The sequence below is a fragment of the Balaenoptera borealis genome (genome assembly GCF_965194805.1).
Source record: "Balaenoptera borealis genome assembly, chromosome: 14".
NCBI lineage: Eukaryota > Metazoa > Chordata > Mammalia > Artiodactyla > Balaenopteridae > Balaenoptera > Balaenoptera borealis.
This window is the reverse complement of record NC_138875.1, coordinates 6,187,188-6,208,042: the sequence shown is the minus strand read 5'-3', so window position 1 is coordinate 6,208,042 and position 20,855 is coordinate 6,187,188. Positions and strand designations below refer to the sequence as shown.

General features: G+C 33.5%; 1 protein-coding gene across 1 annotated transcript in view; it reads left to right on the top strand.

The window, feature by feature from the left end:
• LOC309611186 (uncharacterized protein) overlaps positions 1–19,421 on the top strand; it is a 792,706-nt gene extending 773,285 nt beyond the window's left edge. Inside the window, exon 9 of the mRNA XM_082355316.1 lies at positions 2,386–19,421. Within this exon, the coding sequence (XP_082211442.1) occupies positions 2,386–2,400 (15 nt within the window). The 3' untranslated portion in view covers positions 2,401–19,421. The remainder of the gene's footprint in view (positions 1–2,385) is intronic.
• The last annotated feature ends 1,434 nt before the right edge of the window (positions 19,422–20,855 follow it).

The following is a 20,855-nucleotide window of genomic DNA, read 5'->3' as shown; positions in this document are numbered from 1 at the left end:
ATAATTAGCAATGTTGAGCATCTTTTCATATACCTTGGGCTATCTGCATTTCCTCTTTCAAAAAAAGTTATTCAGGTCTGTCAATTTTTTAATTGGGTTGTTTGTTTTTGATGTTGAGTTGTATGAGCTGTTTATATATGTTGGATATTAACCCCTTATTTGTCGTATAATTTGCAGATATCTTCTCCCATTCATTAGGCTGTCTTTTTGTGTTGTTGATGGTTTCCTTTGCTTTGCAAAAGCTTTTAAGTTTAATTAGGTTCCATTTGTTTATTTTTGCTTTTGTTTCCTTTGCTTTTCCTTTTATTTTTTCTATTTTGTCTTAGTTATTATAGCTAAGGATTTCTTGATTTTGTTGATATTTTCAAAACTAAACTTCTAATTTCATTGACCTTTTTTATTGTTTCTACTCTCTATTTCATCTATTTCTCCTCTAATCTTTATGATTTTTTCCTTCTCTTTGAGCTTAGTTTATTCTTTTCTAGTTCTTTGAGGTATGAAATTTGGTTGTTTATTTGAAGTCTTTCTTCTTTTTAATGTAGGTTTTTATCGTTTAAAACTTCCCTCTTCGTACTGCTTTTGCATCCTGTAAGATTTGGTATGTTGTGTTTTAATTTTTGTTTGTCTTGAGATATGTTCGAATTTCCCTTTTGATTTCTTCTTTGGCCCAATATTTGCTCAAGGGTGTGTTTTTAAATTTCCAAGCATTTGTGAATTTTCCAGTTTTCCTTTTGTTATTGATTTCTAGTTTCATTCCACTGTGGTTGGGAAAGATACTTGGAATAATTCTAGTCTTCTGAAATTTGTTGAGTTGGTTTGTGACCTGACATTTGATCAATCACAGACAGTGTTCTCTATATACTTGAGAAGAATGAATATTCTGCTGCTGTTGAATAGAATGTTCTGTATATATCTGTTATGGCCATTTGCTTTATAGTTTGTTCAAGTCTGCTGTTTCTTTATTGATTTTCTGTCTGGATGATCTATGATTGAATGTGGGATATTGAAGTCTTCTGCTGTTACTGTATTGATGCCTATTTCTCCCTTCAGTTATATCAGTGCTTGTTTTATATATTCAGGTGCTCTGATGTTGAGTGTATATATATTTATAACTGTTGTAGCTTCCTGATTAATTGACCCTTTTATCATTATGTAATGTCCGTTTAGTCTTGTGACAATTTTTGACTAAAAATCTATTTTGTCTGACATAAGTACTGCCACTTGCTTTTCCTTTTGTTTACCATTGCATGGAATATCATTTTAAATCCGTTCACTTTCAGTCCATGTATGTCCTTAAATCTAAAATAAGTCTCTTGTAGACAACATAGAGTTGGATCTTTGTTTTGCTCTTGTTTTTGTTTTTCATCCAATAACCACTCTATACATTATGGTTGGTGAATTTCCTCCAGTATATTTAAAGTAATTATTATAGGTGAGGGATTGCTTTGGTCATTCTGTTAAATTTTTTTCTGTCAGTTTTGTTTTTTGTTTTTCTTTGCTGTCTTCCTTTTTGATTTTCTTTGCTGTCTTAGTCCATTCAGGCTGTTATAACAAAAATACCATAAACTGGATGGCTGGTAACAAGCATTTATTTTTCACATATTTTGAGGCTGGGAAGTCCAAGGCTGGGATGTCCAAGTCACTGCCAGATTCAGTGTCTAGTGAGGGCCCATCTTATGGTTTAGAGTCAGCACGTTCTAGTTGTAACTGCAATGGCAGAAGGGTCTAGGGAGCTCTGTATGCTCTTTTATAGGGTCTCTAATCCCACTCATGAGGGCTCCATCCTCACGATCTAGGCACTTTCCAGAGATCTCCCTTCCTAATGGTATCACACTGGACATTGGGTTGCAACATAAGATTTTGGGGGACACAAACATTTGGTGCATAGCAGATTTGATCATGTTCTTTGTAGTGATATATTTGATCCTTTTGTCTTTCTCTCTTTTTAAAATCTGCTATTGAATTTTTTCTTTGTGGCTACCATGTGATCTTAATAAAAATTCTGTCTTTGGGAAATTTAATTATAATTCAGATATAACATGTGAAGACTTTTTTAGTTCGCTGATTACTACCATTATAATCTATAAATTTTTTGGACTTTCTACGACCTTAATCATGACATCACAAAAGTATATTTTATTTCTTTCCTACACTTATTCTTCTGTTTCTTTTTTAGGTTAAGAAAAATATTATACTTAAAAAATTATTGAGGAGACATGTATTTCTTTTTTACCTTACTTTATTTCACAGGCCAGGATATCCAATAAAATGCTAAATAGAAATAGTAATAGTGTGCATTGTTTTTTCCTCTGTCTAGGGAAAATGATCTAAATAATCCTTCATTATATATGATCACTGACTTAGTGATTCTTTTTCTTTTTTTAGACCCCTATTGATTAAAGAAGTTTCCTGCAATGACTACTAACAGCAGTACTTGTACTGAGGTAAGGTTATTTTTTTTTCATTTTTTTGCGTTAACATGGTGAATTATATCTGTTGATTCTCAAATGTTAAAATTTTTACTTTTATTATTCCTGCATTGCACTCCAGTTTCTCATGATGGGTTTGAGTTTCTGTATTGCTGGACTTGATTTACTGATATTTTGGTCAAGATTTTCCCATCTGTATTTATAACAAGGGTGGATCTGCATTTTGTTGTTATTGTTGAAATGTCCTTGTCAGAATTTGATATTAAGTTTAAAACTGTGACACAGAATGAGTTGGAAAATGTTTTCCTCTTTTGCTATCCTCTTCAAATATTTGTATAGTATTGGTGTTGTTACTTTTAAAAATACTTAGTAGAATTTACTGATGAAGCTGTTTGGACTTGAACTTTTCAATGTAGGACAGGTTTCAATAATCAATTTAATTTCATTAACAGATACTAAATTATTTAGGATTCTGTTCTTTTGTCAAGTTATGTTATGGTTTTCAAGGCATTTTATTCATATCATTTTTACTTTCAAACTTGATAATTCAAGGTTGGTTATAATTTTTGTTGGTGTCTGTAGTGATGCTCCTTTATTGGGGGGTTTCTTTGTTTAAAGACTCTTATGCTTTTCCAACTGAGCTAGCTGAGTGCCCCTGGCTTTCTTTCTATTTTATATTTAAACAGTATTGCTTGGGTTTTTCACGTTAACTGATAATACAAAAACTATTCTTGGCTAGTTTTTTGTTCTCTATTTTATGATTTTAATTTTATTGATTTCTTTTGCTTTATTATTTGGATGTTGCTTTCCTGCTCTTTTTTTGTGCTTTCTGAAATGAAATTTGAGATCATTGCTTTTAAAACTTTCTAATGATAAGTCTATAAATTCCCCTCTAAGCAACTCTTTAGCTGCATGTAACGGGTTTTAATATATTTTCATTAACATTCAGATTAAAATATTTTCTAATTTTACTTGTGATTCCTTTTTTATTATGTTCTGTTGGTTATTTGGAAATAACTTTATTTCCAAATTGTCAGAGATCCTTCCTCCCACCCCCTGCTTTTTAATTGATTTCCTCTGTTTTTTCACCAATGTCAGAGAGCATACATTGAATGATACCAACCCTTCGTAATTTATTGAGGCTTGCTTTATAAACCAACATAAGATCAGTTGTGGAAAAAATGTATATGTTTTTGAAAATTATATGTACTCCATTTTAAAAATGATTCTGCTAATCATAGGGATTATATGTAGGGCTACATTGTCCATGTTACTGTTACTTTTATATTATTGTTTCATATATGTTTCATGTATTTTATGTTTCTTGCTATCTATTAATCATTTTTTATTTATTTTCCAGTATACTAATTTAATAGATATAAATACATTTACCATTGTTTAATAGTTTATAAAATATACTCTTGGCTTACTTAGCTTAGTCTTCTGGAAATGGAGAATATTTTTCTTATCTTTATGCATATTAAATTATTCTAGTAGCTTAACTTAGAACTGCTCTAAATTTTTAAATGCTATCTCACAAAATGCATTGCCTGAATCTTGCAGATTTTGTTCATAGCTATCAAATTAAATTCTTGATTTGGGGATTTTGTTGTCTTTAAGTAATAATTTCTTAAATTGTGTGAAGTTAATTGCAAATAATAGAAACCCACCCTTACTGCCTGAATCTAAAAGGGCAGTGATGGTGAGAGGTAGGTAAAGGATCTGATGAATTTCTAGGCAGTGGCTCTCTCATGGCTACTTCTCTGCTTATGTTTTTTGAGTCTGATTACTTTGTGAGCATCTCTCTGCAGGCTCATGTGCTTGCTATACTTGGCAGGTGTGCAGTGGCCAGAGTGTATTGCAGTGAAAATGACCAAAACTGGCCCAAAGTCCTGATGACGTTTCAGGTCCAGTGCTCACCAGCAACTAATCAAATTGGTGTCTGTAACCTTTAATTTAGTCTCTGGTTAGCTCCGTGTGGCTCTCAGCCCATTCTTGAAATAATCAGCTCTGACGGGAGGCCCAGTTCACCTGGGACGTGTAAGGTTATCGAGACTGTACAGTAGGGTGGGTGATATTTCAGAATCTTAGAACAAATTGTGAGGAGGGAGAAAATGAGCACATTGTATTTGACTCTGTTAAATGTTATATCATATTTGATTTAAGATTATTTTCACGCTAATTTAAAGGTTTAGAGTATCTTTCTTTTGGCTGTCATCTCATTTACTTTATATATTTGAGCATTATGATACCTGCAAATTTGATACAGAAAATTATATTTGCTAAGTAATGAAATATTATTTAACAAAATAATGTATTTCCATAGTCAACAAAATGTTCCATTTTATTCATAAATGAGAAGATAAATTTGAGAAGTATCCTGTAAATGAAAATGAATTCCTCTGATATTTTTAATATCTCCTGTATTATCTTCTTTCTCTGAGGGCAATCACTTTACTACCTTATGTCTTGCTATGAGTATCATCCGGTTAAGGGACTAGAAACATTTATTTGATATAAATTGTTATATATGTAATATATACCTATGAATATTAATGATTAAGAATGTCATATTCACTATTGACATTCTTCTTTGGAATGTGAGAAATGAATGGTTTTAGAGGCATCTAAAGTACATCATTTTTTATATAAATTAAAATCCACCTTGAACAGTATATAACCTGTAATTTTTTAGGTCAGACATGTAACTGCTAATCTTTAAATTCAGTTCATATATTCTATTTTATACTTCACTATAATGAGACAAGCATTTCAGAGAAGGCAAATAATAACATTACTATGAAAATGTTTGCTGATAGAGCCTATTGTGTTCAACTAAATTAGCATAAGTAATTATTCTTCAAAAGAGTCAGTTTCATTTTCATTGTTCCCAGTTGTATATTCTACATAGCTCCCATTTTCTTCAGGCATTAGAAAATTTCAACAGCTGGGTAAATTTTAATAAACATAATTAACACTTGTTCACAAGTGTTTTTGATTAGCCTTATGATTATTTGTATAAGTATCTGGGTAGAGAAATGCATTCAGTGCAAGCCCGTGTCCCAGGCCAAGCATAAAGTTGGCAAAGTTTGTCTTCAGTATTTTATCCACCTTATTTTATAGATAAGTATATCTTTTTCAGAATTTCTACTTCAAAAAGCCCAGTTATTATTTACTTTCCTTCTAGTTTCTCTCTCTGTAAGTTACAGTAGGATCAGAATAGGGTTAGATTAGCATAGGATGCAAAATTAAGGCTGCCTAGCCTTAATTAGTTAACTGTCCTAGACTCAGTGTCCTCAACTGTGTAACCTCGGAAAAACATTCCAGTTCTCTAATTCCCATCTGTAAAATGGGCATTATAATAGTACCAAATGCAAACTTTGCGATGAGAATGGAATGAGATAAAGCATGTTAAGATTTTAACATAGCACCTGGAGAAAAGTAATTATTGATTGAATGTTAACTGCTGTATTGTTACAGCAACTAACAGTGCTCCAACAGTCTCCAACAGTGTAACTCCTCACACATATAAATAAGTGGGTCCTTCTCTCAAATGACAGTGCCTGTTGGATATTATCATTTGAAAAGTAGGCTTTGCTTCTTGCAGTCGTTCAGTGAACCAGCCTTTTTCCACATCTTCCTTCTTCCCTAACGATGATGTTGCTGGTGGTGATGAGGGTGATGACCTCTTTTTAGAGGTTTATTATAAATTTCTCTTTGGAGTCTCTCTTCCTCCCATAATGCCATCTCATTAGTGCACAACTAATTTGGTAATGTTGTCAAACTAATTTAGGCTGGCTGCATGATAGTTCCATGTCCTTTCTTTCAGTTTTCACCTTTTAAATGAAGTTTAATTATCTTTATATCAATGAGTAAGAAATAAGGTTGAGCATCACCTGGGAAGTGCCAGCTGGAAAGGTGTGTCACAAGAGAGAGGTTCTCCTAGTCATATCATTTCAGCGAGTACCTATCAGTCTGGCACTATATTCTCTGGTTCTACTTTTTCTAGAAACAAATGCAACTTTTCAGTCATTCTTCGCTATGCTTAAGTGATTATCCTACTAAAACATGAAGATTTGCAGCAAATTTTAGTTAACTTGTTAAGAAAGCTCTCAAAAGCATAATCGGTATTTCATTCATTAGTTGTTACTTCATTTACTAAGCGTTATTTCATTTGAAAAAAAAAAAAAAAAACTGAAACAATCAGAAGCCAACCTGCACAGGTTTTTAACTACCAAATCTGTATGTAAGCTAGTCACATATTTACCCACACATTCTGCCTTCTCCCTATTACAATGGATGAATGTATTGTAATCCCATCTAAGGACTCTTCCAATTGGAATCTAACCTGCTTCTGAGGAAGAGATGTGCTCATGTGATCTTGCATCCCTTTTGTGTACGTGTGTTTGTAATATGTGGTGCTCTTCAAGGCGTGGAGCTCAGGGCAGGTGTTCCCTTGCCCAAGTACCCAAGGGGGAGGTACTGTTCGCAAAATCAGATTGTTTTGACTTGATTGAATCAGTTTCATCAGCACAGAAAATACCTTCTTAACTCATAGTAAAATCAACCCTTTCTTTTACATTTAAATTTGGATACATTCTTTCTTGTTTTTTTTCTTGTTGTTGTCATTGTTTGTTATTTTAGTATAAATGCCAAAAAGTATTTATATTTTGCTTTTTGAGAAAATTTTTACACGTATTTAAAATCTACATACGGCTTTACAGAAATTCCCTGACTGATGTCTGCTATTTGCAAATTAAAAACTGGAGAAATAGTTCTATTTCCTTAGATTGTGTCAAGTAGTTTCACTAACACGTTTTCTCTTCTGCAATGTAAGGTCACATCAAAATAACATGTGATCCTAAGAATTTGTACTTTCAGGTATACAATCTATGAGCACAGTGGCTAGCATGTAAAAGATACTTCAAAAATGTTATTTCTCTTTGATCAAGTTTCTACAGTTAACAATATTTTATGACTAGATTAAATCCTAAAGCTTCTGCTATTTCAGGGCTCTTTCAAATATATTTTAGGATATTTGTTCACTTTCTATGGATTATTTACACAAGGTAAAATGGAAGAAATAGCAAATCAAATTCTACCTACAGTCTTGTTCCTGAAATACCATGTATACAAAATAATCTGTTAGCAATGTTTTATTTCTTAATAAAATAGAAGATTATGAAAGTACCTTCCAAAGAGCAGTGACGTAGCAGAAACCATGCCATTGGATCCCTTATTAAATAACAGCTAGGATATTTAATAGTTAGAAAAATGTTTGTCTTCAGGTGTGAGAACTGTTAGTAGAAATGTATATCCCAAGTATGGCTGGATTAATATTTTCCCTGATACAGTAGAATTTAATCTGATAAAACACACTCTGTAGAAGATTTTATATCTCTGACAGTGAGCCATTCTCACGTTTCTCAGGTAGAGGATCTATTCATTTCTCTGTCCAGATACAGAAAATTCTTACATCAAGGCAGTTCATCCAAATTCCCATTTGTACTATTAGAGTGGAATTAAAAGTCCTAAAACTAGAATAGAATTAGATGGCCAGATGCTTAAGTGAGTTGCCCCTCCTCAGGTAGGCATATTTCAGCTCCCAACCAGTGTCTATAAATCGAAGTCATTTAAAGAAATATTTCAAAATGTAATGCCCCTACAGTAATCTTTAAAGACTGTTAATTAAGCCTTTTATACTAGGAAGCAAAAGTCTAATCAGAGAGTTATGTTCATGCATTTATTCTCTATATACCATTTATTATTTTAGGCAATATCTAGATGATATTTCAGAGTAAAATAAAACAGTATATACTGTTATAGGAGGCAAAGTTGTACTAATACTTTCATTTAAAGCTGATTAATTTTATAATACTCTAAAGGGTATTGTTAATAAAGCAGCACTGATAAAAACTTCTGAATTGTTAGTATGTGAAGTCCTTATTCAAATCATATTTAACACCTTCTCTGGCTATCTGTTGATTAATGATATAAGAGAGAAAAATGTTCATAAGAAAATATCTTTTCTCTTTTGTTTTCCTTCCTCCCTTTCTCTCTTTCCTTCTCTCCTTTCCCTCCTTCCTTCCTTCCTCCCTCCCTCCCTCCCTCCTTCCTTCCTTCCTTCTTTTTTTTCATTCAGCTAGCTCCTTACCCATTTCTAGCCTTTGGCTGTGAAAATGTATTTGCTTATTACTGGTATCCCTTTTGGCAGATACTAATTATTCAGTTTTACCCAGTATCTAATTATCCTTTTGCCAAAATATTTTAATCTTTCATTAATGTGTTTCCTTTGCCTTTGTGAACTTTTATATTCCTTTTTGAAATATCTTAATGGTGTTTTCACAAGGAGAGATGATAAATATGTGTGTTCAAATCATTGTGTTTTAACTGAAGTTTATTTCATTCCAATTGAATTAGATTTTATTTTCATCCCTTTTGTTTGTTTTGTTTTGATGACATTGGTGAGTGTAATGTAGAATAAGCCCAAAGTATTTTAAATGAGATTTCATTGCTGTTGACCCCATGATGAAATAATATAGTATGACCCAGTTATTGAGATGGAACGAGAGAGTGGAATGTCCACAGTTTGTGCCATTTAACTTCACAGAAATTACATGTTTTAAAACATAATCTTCATTTAAGCCTCAAATAAATACACTGATACTGTTTGACAGCTTCTATATATAAATATTGCTATTGAATTTTATTGGTATTCATCCCTACTCTATGAGAGCTTGGAAGGTATGAACTATGACCAAGGATCTTAAAGCATTCATTGGTCCTTAGAAGAATAGAAAGTATTAGTACAACAGCAACATAATCTTTTCCCAGCATACATTCTGTAACTACGCAAGCATGTTTTTCCTCAGGGACAGAGTGTGCTGATAGCAATAAAGTGCTTCTCAGCACCAATTTACGTTGATTCTCCTGAACTGCATGATAAAGTGGAAATTTGGAATATCAGGAGTTCTTGTTCTGACTTTGTCTCTAAGAAACATACAACCTCAAAAAAGTACTAATTTTTCCTACGTCTGAATTGCCTTGTTATTATATAATGGAGAAAACATAATATTTTATTTTCTTTATACTCTTATAACCTTCACTGAAGAGAATGAATAAAGCATACTTGAATCCTGAGTTCTAGATAAAAATATAAGCTTTCTGTTAACTCTGAGAATAATGTAAAATCAGGGGATATTTTTCAAAGTTTTAAATAAATTTATGAGAGGCATTTCCATCACTGATAGCAAATTTCTTTGTTTTTAGGACAGCTAATTATGTCTTTTAGGTTGGCAAAATTAAAGCTATGGCATGAGAATTTTGTAACTATGAATATGAAAGACTAGATTTTGGGAGGAAGTCATTTGGGAAAGATAATGTTGCTTTCAGAGATACGGGCTGGGAATTAAGTGGGAAGAAGATGGCGAAGGGAACAGCATGGCATCTGTCCAACATCTACCCATTGGCTCTTTGGTAATTGTGTCCAGTATCATGGATTTAAACACCATTTACAAGATAATAATTACCAAATTTATATCACCAACCCAGATCCCCTTCCTATACTTTGGACTCATCTCCATTTCCTTCTTGATATTTCCATGTGCATGTCTAATATACATCTCATTACTAATATGTCCACAGTTGAATTCCAGATACACCTTTTATACTAATGCCCTACCTGTTTAGTTTATCAGGTAATGGCAACTCTAACCTTTTCTTCGCTTAGGGGGAAAATAAACTTTGAGTCATCCCTGATTCCTTACTTTTTCCGTAAACCACAAATCAAATCATTTGGACAATCTTTTTGGCTCTAGTTTCAAGAGCTATCCATAGCCAGATCACATATCTCTATCATATGTATCTATCTCTGCTCTCACCACCATCCAACCCACTGTCAGCAATTACCTTCATTTATGCGATTGCACGCTAACCTCTGCAACTTCTAACAGTGTCCCCAAGTGTTTATTTAAAATAGGAACCATAGAGGTCATTTTAAAAAGTAAGTTACAGGTACAGAGAATATGGAATAGACTTGTTTTGCTCCCTTCTCCCCACTAGTGCAATTATGAACCCTGGACATGATGCAGGAGATATCTGAAGGTTAAAAGTGAAAAGCTGAAAGAGAAAGGCAATCTAGTTAGGGACTCCAGGACAGGAAGAACCTCTAACTTCAAGGTGTCTTACAACCCAGTCCCCCAACAGTGGATGGCAACCCAGGTCTAGCATTTTTAGACTGTTAGTCTAGCAAACGTAGGCAGTATAGGTAGGTTCATTTCTCCCCAGGATCAAAGGGAAGGGGGGGAACATGGCAGCCCTGTTGGCAAACGCTCTCCTCCACTAGGTCTAAGAATCCCCTCCATGTTGAGAGATGCCAGGTGTCGGGGCTTCCCCAGTGAAGAGGGTCCTGCCAGGGACCAAGCACCTGCAGAGGGAAGCCTCTTTGTAAGGACCAGCTAAAGAGTCTCTTCTTTCAGTGGACCCACCAGAATGAATCCTAATGGATATGAAGTCATCTTGAGGGGTGGCTAAAATGCTCTAAAGTCAGAGTGTGGTGTTTTTGTGCAACTCTGTGAATATCCTAAAAGCCATTGAATTGTATACTTGAACAAATTTTATAGTGTGTGAATTATATCTCAATAACCCATTTTTTTTTTTTGAAAAACCAATGGGATATTACTACACACCTATCAGAATGGATAAAATTTAAAAAATGGGTAACACTAAAAGCTGCTGAGAAACTCTTTCACTCATACATTGACAATGGAAATATAAAATGGTAGAGGCTCTTTGGAAGCAGTTTGGCAACTTCTTACAAAATAAACATACATTTAACCATATGTCTAAGCAATTGCAGTCTTGGGCCTTGATAACAGAGAAATGAAAACTCATGTTCACACAGAAAGTTGTAAATGACTATGAAAAGCAGCTCTATTCATAATGGTCCAAGCTGGAAACCACCCAGATATCCTGTAACAGGTGGACAATTAAACAAACTGGATACAGCCAGGGTATGGAATACTACTCACCAATAAAAAAGAACGGACTCTATATGCATGCAACAACTTGGATGGACCTCAAGAAAATGACACTCAGTGAAATAAGCCATCTCAGAAGTTTACTGAATATATGATTCCACTTCTACAACATTTTTGAAATGACAAAACTAAAGAAATGTAGAACAGATTAGGTAGCGGTTGCCGTGAGTTAGGGACAGGTGGGGAGTACGAAAGATTAGTCTGGTTATAAAAGGGCAATATAAGGAATCCTTGTGCTGATGGAACTGTTCTGTATCTTGACTGTGGTCCTGATTACACAAACCTACACATGTCATAAAATTGTATAGAACTAAATGCACAGATAAGCACACACATAAATGACTATAATTAAACTGGGGAAATACGAATAGGATCAGTGAATATTTTGGACACTATCCCGGTTGTGATATTTTATTAAAATTTTACAGAATATTAATAGTTGAGGAACTAGGTAAGGGTGGACAAGATCTCTGTATTATTACTAACAACTGCATGTGAATATTATTTCAAAATACGATTTTAATTTTAAATAAGTCAAATCCATGTTATGTTTTGTCTGAAAAAGCCTTAAATGGTTTTTTATTTCACACTGAATAAAAATCTAAACTCTTACAGTAGCCTCACAGAGCCCTCTGTGATCTGGCCCTGTCAGCTCTCAGGTTCAACAAATCACCCACTCATTCGCACAAGTTCAACCTCACTAGACTCTGCAGTTGCTCAAAAAATTTTAAAGCATTTGCACAGCCTTTTGTCTCTGATTGGAATGTTCTTCCTCCATACGTTCATATAACTTCCTCTCTTACCTAGCGAAAGCCTTTGTGTATTGGGCATGCCCTCAGATTGCCTTGTCCCCTTCTCTTACTCTAGCTGTTGCTGTGGCAACCAGCTCTGTGCAGCTGTATCCTGACAGCACCGTGTATCTGTAACATTCGCTCTGGTGCTTGTCTTCCACTTCATCATGAGATGCCAGCAGAACACATCTCAGTTGTGCTGATGCACTGCGGACTTGCAAGTGTAGGACATTACATCTCACGGAACCTCCCTTTCCAGTGTGTGATGGGAGCTAGTGTCTAAACATTGCCCGAATTGATCCCTTGGGCAGAGAATGCTGAGATGCACTCCACATGACTTTTCAGAGGATTCCTGGCAGTTGGGTTGGATTTCCTTCCTTCCTTTCCTTCCCATTGCTGTTTCTTGCATCATGTGCCAAAGTAAGTTTCCTGCAAACATCTAATTTGTCTGATTATTCTGTCTGGAGTACAAAAACTTAGAAATCTTTGCTCTCTCAAGCCTGACTCAGGTCTGTTTTTTTCTTTTTCTCCTCTACAATACTTTTCATATTCTAAGATAATATATAATTGACTGACTTATCCTTTCGAACCTTCGTTATCTGCCTTTTCCTGCTAGAAGGTAAGTTCCATGGGAGAACAGAACTTTGTTTTATTCAATAATATATCTTAAGCACTTACAAAAGTTCCTGGCATATTGTATTATTTTACAAGTATTTGTTTAATAGGGTAACTTGTTTGAACCTCTCTTTTCTAAAGAGAGAACAGATTTTTCATGAACATCGTAAGAGAATCATACATGATTCTACGCATAAACAGTACTACATTGAGGCCACAATTTAAAGGGAGGTATAGAGTAGGGAAGGTTGACGTAGTTCACCTTCAGCTCCTCTCTGGCCCCATTGTTAGAACACCTGGAGACAGATACATTTTGCATGGGTTTTGGCATTCTCCTAATAGATGCTGGAAGATGTGGTCTCAAAGGGAGTGAGTAAAAGATAAGTGGGAGTTGGCACAAAAGGGAAGAACAGACACCATCAGATGTAATTGAGACAGGAAATCCAGTAAACACCCAGCATAGACGCTCAAGACAGTGAAAATGTAAGCTATTGTTCTCATTCAGGTGAATTATAACTTCCTGAGGTTCTGTGGCAATTTCAGGAAGTTGCACCACATTTTTCATTTTAAAGAAAGTGAAACCACTTATATAATAGCATAAATCAACTCAAACCACCCCAAACCTGGAAATAACTAAAAAGCTCCCTATTCCACAGAGAGAAAGAGATCTAATCCAAGGCTCAAAAATTACAGGAAAGTCTAGCTTCTCTATGAATAGAAAATCTAATATAGTTTGGCTTAATGTAGGAAAAAAAAAAAAAAAAGCCAAAATTAAAACTCCTTAAGATTAAAGAGATGGCCTAAAGGGAAAAAATTGGAAAAAGAAACAAAAATTTCTTTTCTCTTATTAAAAACGCAGTTAAAACTAGTTGATACTTTAACAGGCACTAAAATTAGGCATTCAAAAAAGAAACTGTTTCTTGAGATCCACATATTTCCAGGTTGACAATTTATGCAATTTCACATCATTTTATAATCTATATAATTTATATATATGTAAAATTACATAATTACGTATAATTTAGGTTTCATTATGTTAAAATGTAAGAATTTTAAAAATTTGTTAAACAGCAAAAAATTATCAAAGCACTCACTTGCTTTCTGTTATGAGGTCAGAAAAGTTTGTGACTTAGGTAAACATTTTCAGACAATAACGTTGCCTTTTGATAGATGTAGTTGTAAGCTTGAGGGAAAGACTGTGTGGTTTTTTTGTTTTATTTTGTTATTTAATTAAAATAACAGACTCTCAGCATATTTGTAATTGAATGGGAATATCATATCCTTTTAATATAATACAAAGGGAAAGACCATCCAAGGATCCTCCAAAAGATATTACATAGTTAGTTTGTTCCCTATCTACTTACTGTTGATTAAGCATACCAGGTTTAGTGACATTACAATTCAATTTACATATATCTTTTTCAGTAGTGATGCAAATATTTTCAGTCTAGATGGACAAGGAACTCCAGAAATTATGGCTTGTAACCCTGTTGACGTCAATTAGCTTTTTTTTTCTTCAATCAAACCCAGCAATCCTATCCTTCTATTAATACCCTAGATTCTATGATGCTCTTTGAAGTGATTATACCATTTTACTGGTTCCCTTATCCATCATCAATTACTGACCTCATGGAAACTTTGTTTCTTGGTTTGAGCCTTTGATGATTTCCAAAGTCAAATGAATGATGGAGATTTACTCTCTAGTGGGTGATGCACAACAGAGAATCTGATTTGCTAGTTCTTTGTTTATCTCCCTTCTGCACTCAAATCAATTAAGAGATCTATCCCAGTTGGGAAAGAGAACAGATCGTTTGAGATTTGAACCAGTACTCTGGACTTCTTTTATTAATTTATGCATTTTTTTACTAAGATGTTATATGTATTGAATAAAATACACTCATTTAAAAGTATAGGTTGTTGAGTTTTAATAATTGTACAGAATCACACAGCCATAATGATAATCAGGATATATATTTTTTTCTTATTCTAAAATGTTTCTTAGTTCCATTTTGCAATCAATCTACTATTCCTACCCCTGGATCCAGGACACAGCTGATCAACTTTCTTTTATTATAAATTTTCCTTTTCTAGGATTCAGTATAAATTGAATCATACTGTACACGATGTTTTATGTTTGGCTTTTTCCCATTAGCATAGTGTTGCTGTATGTATTAACATTTCACCGATTTGTATTTCTGAGTAAAATATTACTGAATATATTGGGGACCTGAATGGTTGGCTAAACTGTCACTAGTTTATACATTAGACAGTTGGGCATTTGTGGTTTTTTCCCCCACTTTGTGGCAATTTATAACAATGTTGCTATAAATGTTTATCTACTCATCTTCATATGAGAACACAGTTTCTTTTCTCTTGGGTGAAAACTTAAAAGTGGAATCGCTGGGTCAGATAGTTAAGTGCATATTAAACTTTATGACACTGCTGTACTGTTTCCAAAGTGGCTGTACCATTCTCCTTTCCTCCAGTGCTATATGACAGCCCCAAGCTCTCTGCATTCTCACCAATACTTGGTATTGTTAATCTTTTGAACTTTAACGATTCCAGTAGGTAAATAGTATATCTCATTGTGGTTTTAGTTTGTATATCTCTGAGAACAAATCACATGACTAATGGTGTTTAACATCTGTTCATATGCTTTTGGCATTTGTATATTTCTTTTCTGGAGTGTTTACTCAAATATATATTTTTAATCCTTTTTTTAAAAATAAAATGAAGTAAAATTGACATAACATTACATTAGCTTCAGGTGTAAAATGTAATGATTGACTATTTGTATATATTGCAAAACGACCACCAAAATTAGTCCAGTTAAAATCCATCACCATATATAGTTACCAACATTTTTCTTGTTACGAGAACATTCAGATTCATTCTTCTAAGTACTTTCAAATATACCATAAAGTTTTAACTATAGTCACCACACTGTATATTGCATCCCCATGACTTAATTTATTTTATATTGGAAATTTGTACCTTTTGACTTCCTTCACCCATTTCACCCACCCTTTTAGTCTGCCACCTCAGGCAACCACCATTCTGTTCTCTTTATCCATGAGATCTTTTGTTGTCGTTGTTGTTTTTTAGATTCCACATATAAATGAGATCATATGGTATTTTCTCTTATTTTACTTAGCAGAGTGCCCTCAAGGTCTATTCATGTTGTTACAAATGGCAAGGTTGCATTCTTTTTTTATGGCTGAATAATATTCCTTTGTATGTATATAACATGTTTTCTTTATCCATTCATCCCTAGATGGACATGTAGGTTGTTTCCATGTATCGAATATTGTAAACAATGCTACAGTAAACATATGGGTGCATACATCTATTCAAATTAGTGTTATCATTTTCTTTTGACAGATACCCAAACATGGAATTGATGGATCATACAGTAGTTCTGTTTTCATTTTTTGAGGTACTTCCACAGGGCTTTCCATTAGTGGCTACACCAACGTACCTTCCCACCAACAATGCACGTGGGTTCCTTTTTCTCCACGTCTTTGCCAATACTTGTTATTTCTTGTGTTTTTTGATAATAAGCATTCTATCAGTGAGAGGTGTATCTCATTGTGGTTTTGATTTGCATTTCCTTGATGTTTAGTGATGTCGAGCACCCTTACATGTACTTATTGGCCATATGTATGTCTTCTTTGGAAAAATGTCTATTCAGATCCTCCGTCTTTTAATCAGATAGTGAGGGTTTTGTTGTTGTCATTGTTGTTAAGTTGTATGAAGTCTCTAGATTTCGGATATTAACCCTTTATCAGGTATATGACTGGCAAATATTTTCTCTTATCCAGTATTGCCTTTTCATTTTTTATTGATAGTTTCCTTCGATGTGCAGAAACTTTTTAGTTTGATGTAGTCCCACTTGTTTATTTTTGCTTTTGTTGCCTTTGCTTTGGTGTCAGATCCAAGAAATCATCACCAAGATTTATGCACAAATATTTTGGACATTGTCGTTTATGGGTTATTTGTTTTATTACTTAATTGTAAGTGTTCTTTATATCTACTAGATAGTCCTTTGACTGACATTTTACATTAAGTCTATCATTTGCTTATGAATTTTTCTTAACTATGTTATCAAAAAGAAAAGTTTGCTTTAAAGTTTTATGAACCATATTTTAGACATTTTTCTCTTATAGTTGTATTCTTTTGTCCTTTTTAAGAAAGCATTACCTGGCCCAATATTAGGTAAAGTTTAATAGATTAGCTATTACATTTAGTACTATGAACCATTTTAAGTTACTTTATGTGTATGTTTATATGGATAATGTAAGGTCAGTGTTTTTGTTTGCTTGCTTTTAAAACACTATTGGTTCAGGAATATTTGACTAAAAGAATACATTTCCCCATTTAATTACTTTGGACTATCTGTCAAAAATCTAATGACCATACAAATGTGGGTTGATTTTTGGAATATCTAATTTGCTCCATTGATCCTTATGTTATTAACACTTTAATGTTATTTAAAACGGAATATCATTTTAAAATTTCATTTTCTGAGTGTTTTGTTTTAGAAGATAAAAATATAACTGAGGTTTGCATTTTGACTTTGAATGCTGTATCCTTGCAAAATTCACTTATTATATCTAGGAGCTTTTTTCTTTTTTAGATTCTTCACATTTTTCTAAGTACACAATCATGTTGTCTATAAATGAGGATATTCCTTTCCAGTTGGTTTTTAGTTTGTTTTTTATTGCTTGATTACATTGGCTAGAACTTCTACTACAATGTTAAATACCAGTAGTGTTAAATCATATTAATTTTCTTGCTTGTTTAGATAGAAATCATTGCGAATTTCACATTGTACTTATTCTGCATCTATTGAGATGATTGTGTGCTTTTCTCCTTTATTCTACCATCAGTAGATGAGTGGATAAGGAAAATGTGGTATTTTACATTCAATGGAATGTTATTCAGCCTTAGAAAAGAAGGAAACCCTGTCATATGTTACATATGAATCTTGAGGACATTAGACTAATTGAAAGAAACCAGTCACAAAAGACAGATATTTTATGATCCCACTTATATGAGATATCTAAAATAGTCAAACTCTTAGAAACAAGAGTAGAATGCTGTGTGTGCAGGGAAGGGGGGAATTATTGGTCGATGGATACAGAGTTTTCATTTTGCATAATGATAGAGTTTGAGGTTTGTTGCCCAACAATGTGCATACAGCTAATTTTAGATGGTAAATTTAATGTTATGTGTTTTTAGCAACAATAGAAAAAATCAAGTTATATAATTCTGCTAGGCTTTTTCCAAGACAGTTGACTACTCTAGAATTTTTGCATTGCTACATAACATGTAAAATTGACTTGTCAATTTGTCAAAAATATCCTGGTATTTTGATTGGAATTGCAATGAATTTATAGATTATACATCTCTTTATCTAGGTCTTTGAAATCTCTCAGCAATGTTTAGCAGTTTTTCATGTAAAGACCTTGTGTAACTTGCATTAATTTTATTCTGAAAGTAATTATTTTTATGCTATTGTAGAATTTCGTAGCCTAAATGTGTCACATTTTAAAGCGAATTGTATATTTAGCGTATAATCAGTACATTTTGGTATTTTATATACAGAAATAAACTACAGTTATGTGTATGTATGTATACACATGTATATAATATACATTCATAATACATAATACATGTGACATGTATGTTATGCATGTGTATACGTATTTATAATATTTTGTATAAAATATTGTGCTGTATTGTTGCTTTGTTTTGTTCCTTCCTTGCCAGTGAATTGAAGTTATTTCCTAAATTACTGTATTAGGCAATAAAAATAGGAGGTGATTATTCGTTTCACCAATCCTGAGTGGGACCAGCCCATTTCTTTGATAAGATTGTTTACCTATGTTTTCCAATGCCCAATGCACCAAGGACTGGTGCATCTCTTGCTGAAGGCTGATCTCTTTGATTATATCAGATTTTGTGTTCAGAGAGGATAAGACCTTGCTTTCACATTTAGATGCAACCACTGCAGGTTCTGGATCTAGGAACCAAAAGAATGAATAAGACAGTCTTTCCTGTATTTCCACACTGCTTTACTTGTATTTCTCACATCCGTTGTGTGTGTGTGTGTGTGTGTGTGTGTGTGTGTGTGTGTGTGTGTGTGTGTGTGTATTTGGGGGAATGGTGATGGCAGAGGGAATTGTCAAACTGAGGAAACTGTAGGTACATTTAGGAAACTTGCAAATTCCAGTCCATACTTCCATCCAAACAGTGGTCCATAGTGTGGCTGGCCTGTTCTTAATCGGCAAATCTCCAGTCTTTGGAGGTCTTCTCCTCAGCCTGGCACATACAGGCATCTGATCCCAAGGCACTTGTGTTCATATATAAAGCTCTCTCTCTGGAAATCTGTTCACTTAGGCTTCCTTTCATCCTTTTCTCTTTAACAGGTGCATAGGTAAGTATGATATTTATTGCATCCTTATTTTTATTGATACTAATCAGAAGAAAGAAATTCTACATTCTTTCACATCTAGTTGGAAGACTATCCTATTTATTTGTAAGTTTTTTTTTATAACAAGGTCTTATTTTTATTTGAATAAGTAGAGAAGCATAAATGGAAGGAACTGAGAAAATGTCTACAAGTTCAAGTGTTAAATTTTTCCGTATTCCCAAAAGTCATTTGGTTTCTAAGAAAGTACTTTTGCTGTGCTTCTTTGTATCTTACAGACATTGGTTTTTATGATACAAAAGCTCTATAAAGTTATTTCTTCCCTTCCAATAGTTTATCCTTTTGGTCATGAAACATACAATACATGTAAACATCACAATTGAGTCCACCTTGATCTCTTATAGAGAAGCATGGTTGATTCCTGTCCTTAGACTTAAAATAGCATTAATTTTAAAGGAGCAGATTCTCAGTTTATTGTAAACAATATCTCCTTTCAGTTTAGATATTCTGAATGAAAATTGTCAAACCATAGGTTATGATATTCTTCAGTTGTTTGTAACACGTTACAAAAAGTCAGTGATAGATTTATCTAATGTGTTCATTTTCTGTGTGCTTCAAAATTTTCATTTATGGGACTATATTAATATTTCCAAAGTTAGAGAAGATAAAGCACCATTCACATGGTCAGTCTGAGAAGTGAGAAGATTTACGGAAAATATTTGCTTAGGTTTTAGTAGTGAGACTGATAGGACCAGGTGTTACTACTCCATCCCTAAGGCTTTCCCTAACAAAGAACCTTTATTAAAATGACAGCTGTATTGTTGACAAGGTCCTGTCAGCAAACATTACTGGACACTGTTAAAGGTAAAAATCATCAGTAGCATTGATTTATCATGATAACGTTCAGGGCAGCAAATGTTAAGTACTATTGAATAAAATAATGCTAACAAAGTAACCAAAGTTATTGCAGCCCACAGAGTAAGGACGTTACATTTGTCATTGAATTAAGGCCACATATTGGAAGGTGGCCTGCTTCTTCTCTACATGTGTAGCATACATTTTTTTTTATGAATTAAATAGAATTGTGCAGTTGGTTTGATTTTTGCCATTGTATTCAGGAACTTGTCTTTCACACAATAGAAAAGCCATTTATTTTCTCCTCTAAAGCATTTATTTAATGCTAGGTAATCACTGTACCACTGTGGTGAGCTTTGTCTCAAGAGTATACTCCATTATTGATATATTACTCACAGGAGCAAAGTACATTGAAAGGAGCATAAATCAAAAACACGTACACAAATATTTCCAAAGATTGAATTATTTGTTCTGTATTTTTAAAAATTTTAATCTACCAACATACTGTCACCAACTGTGTCAGAGGTAGAAACACACCTGAAAATGACTTCAGCCTACAAATGGACGCACAGTTGAATTTGCAAAAGATACTTTTTCCTATTTTAACATAGAGAAACAATTCCCATTTTTGTAGAATGTATAAATTGGGGATCTAGAGATACAACATTAGTCATATCTAAAGGTATTCAAAAAT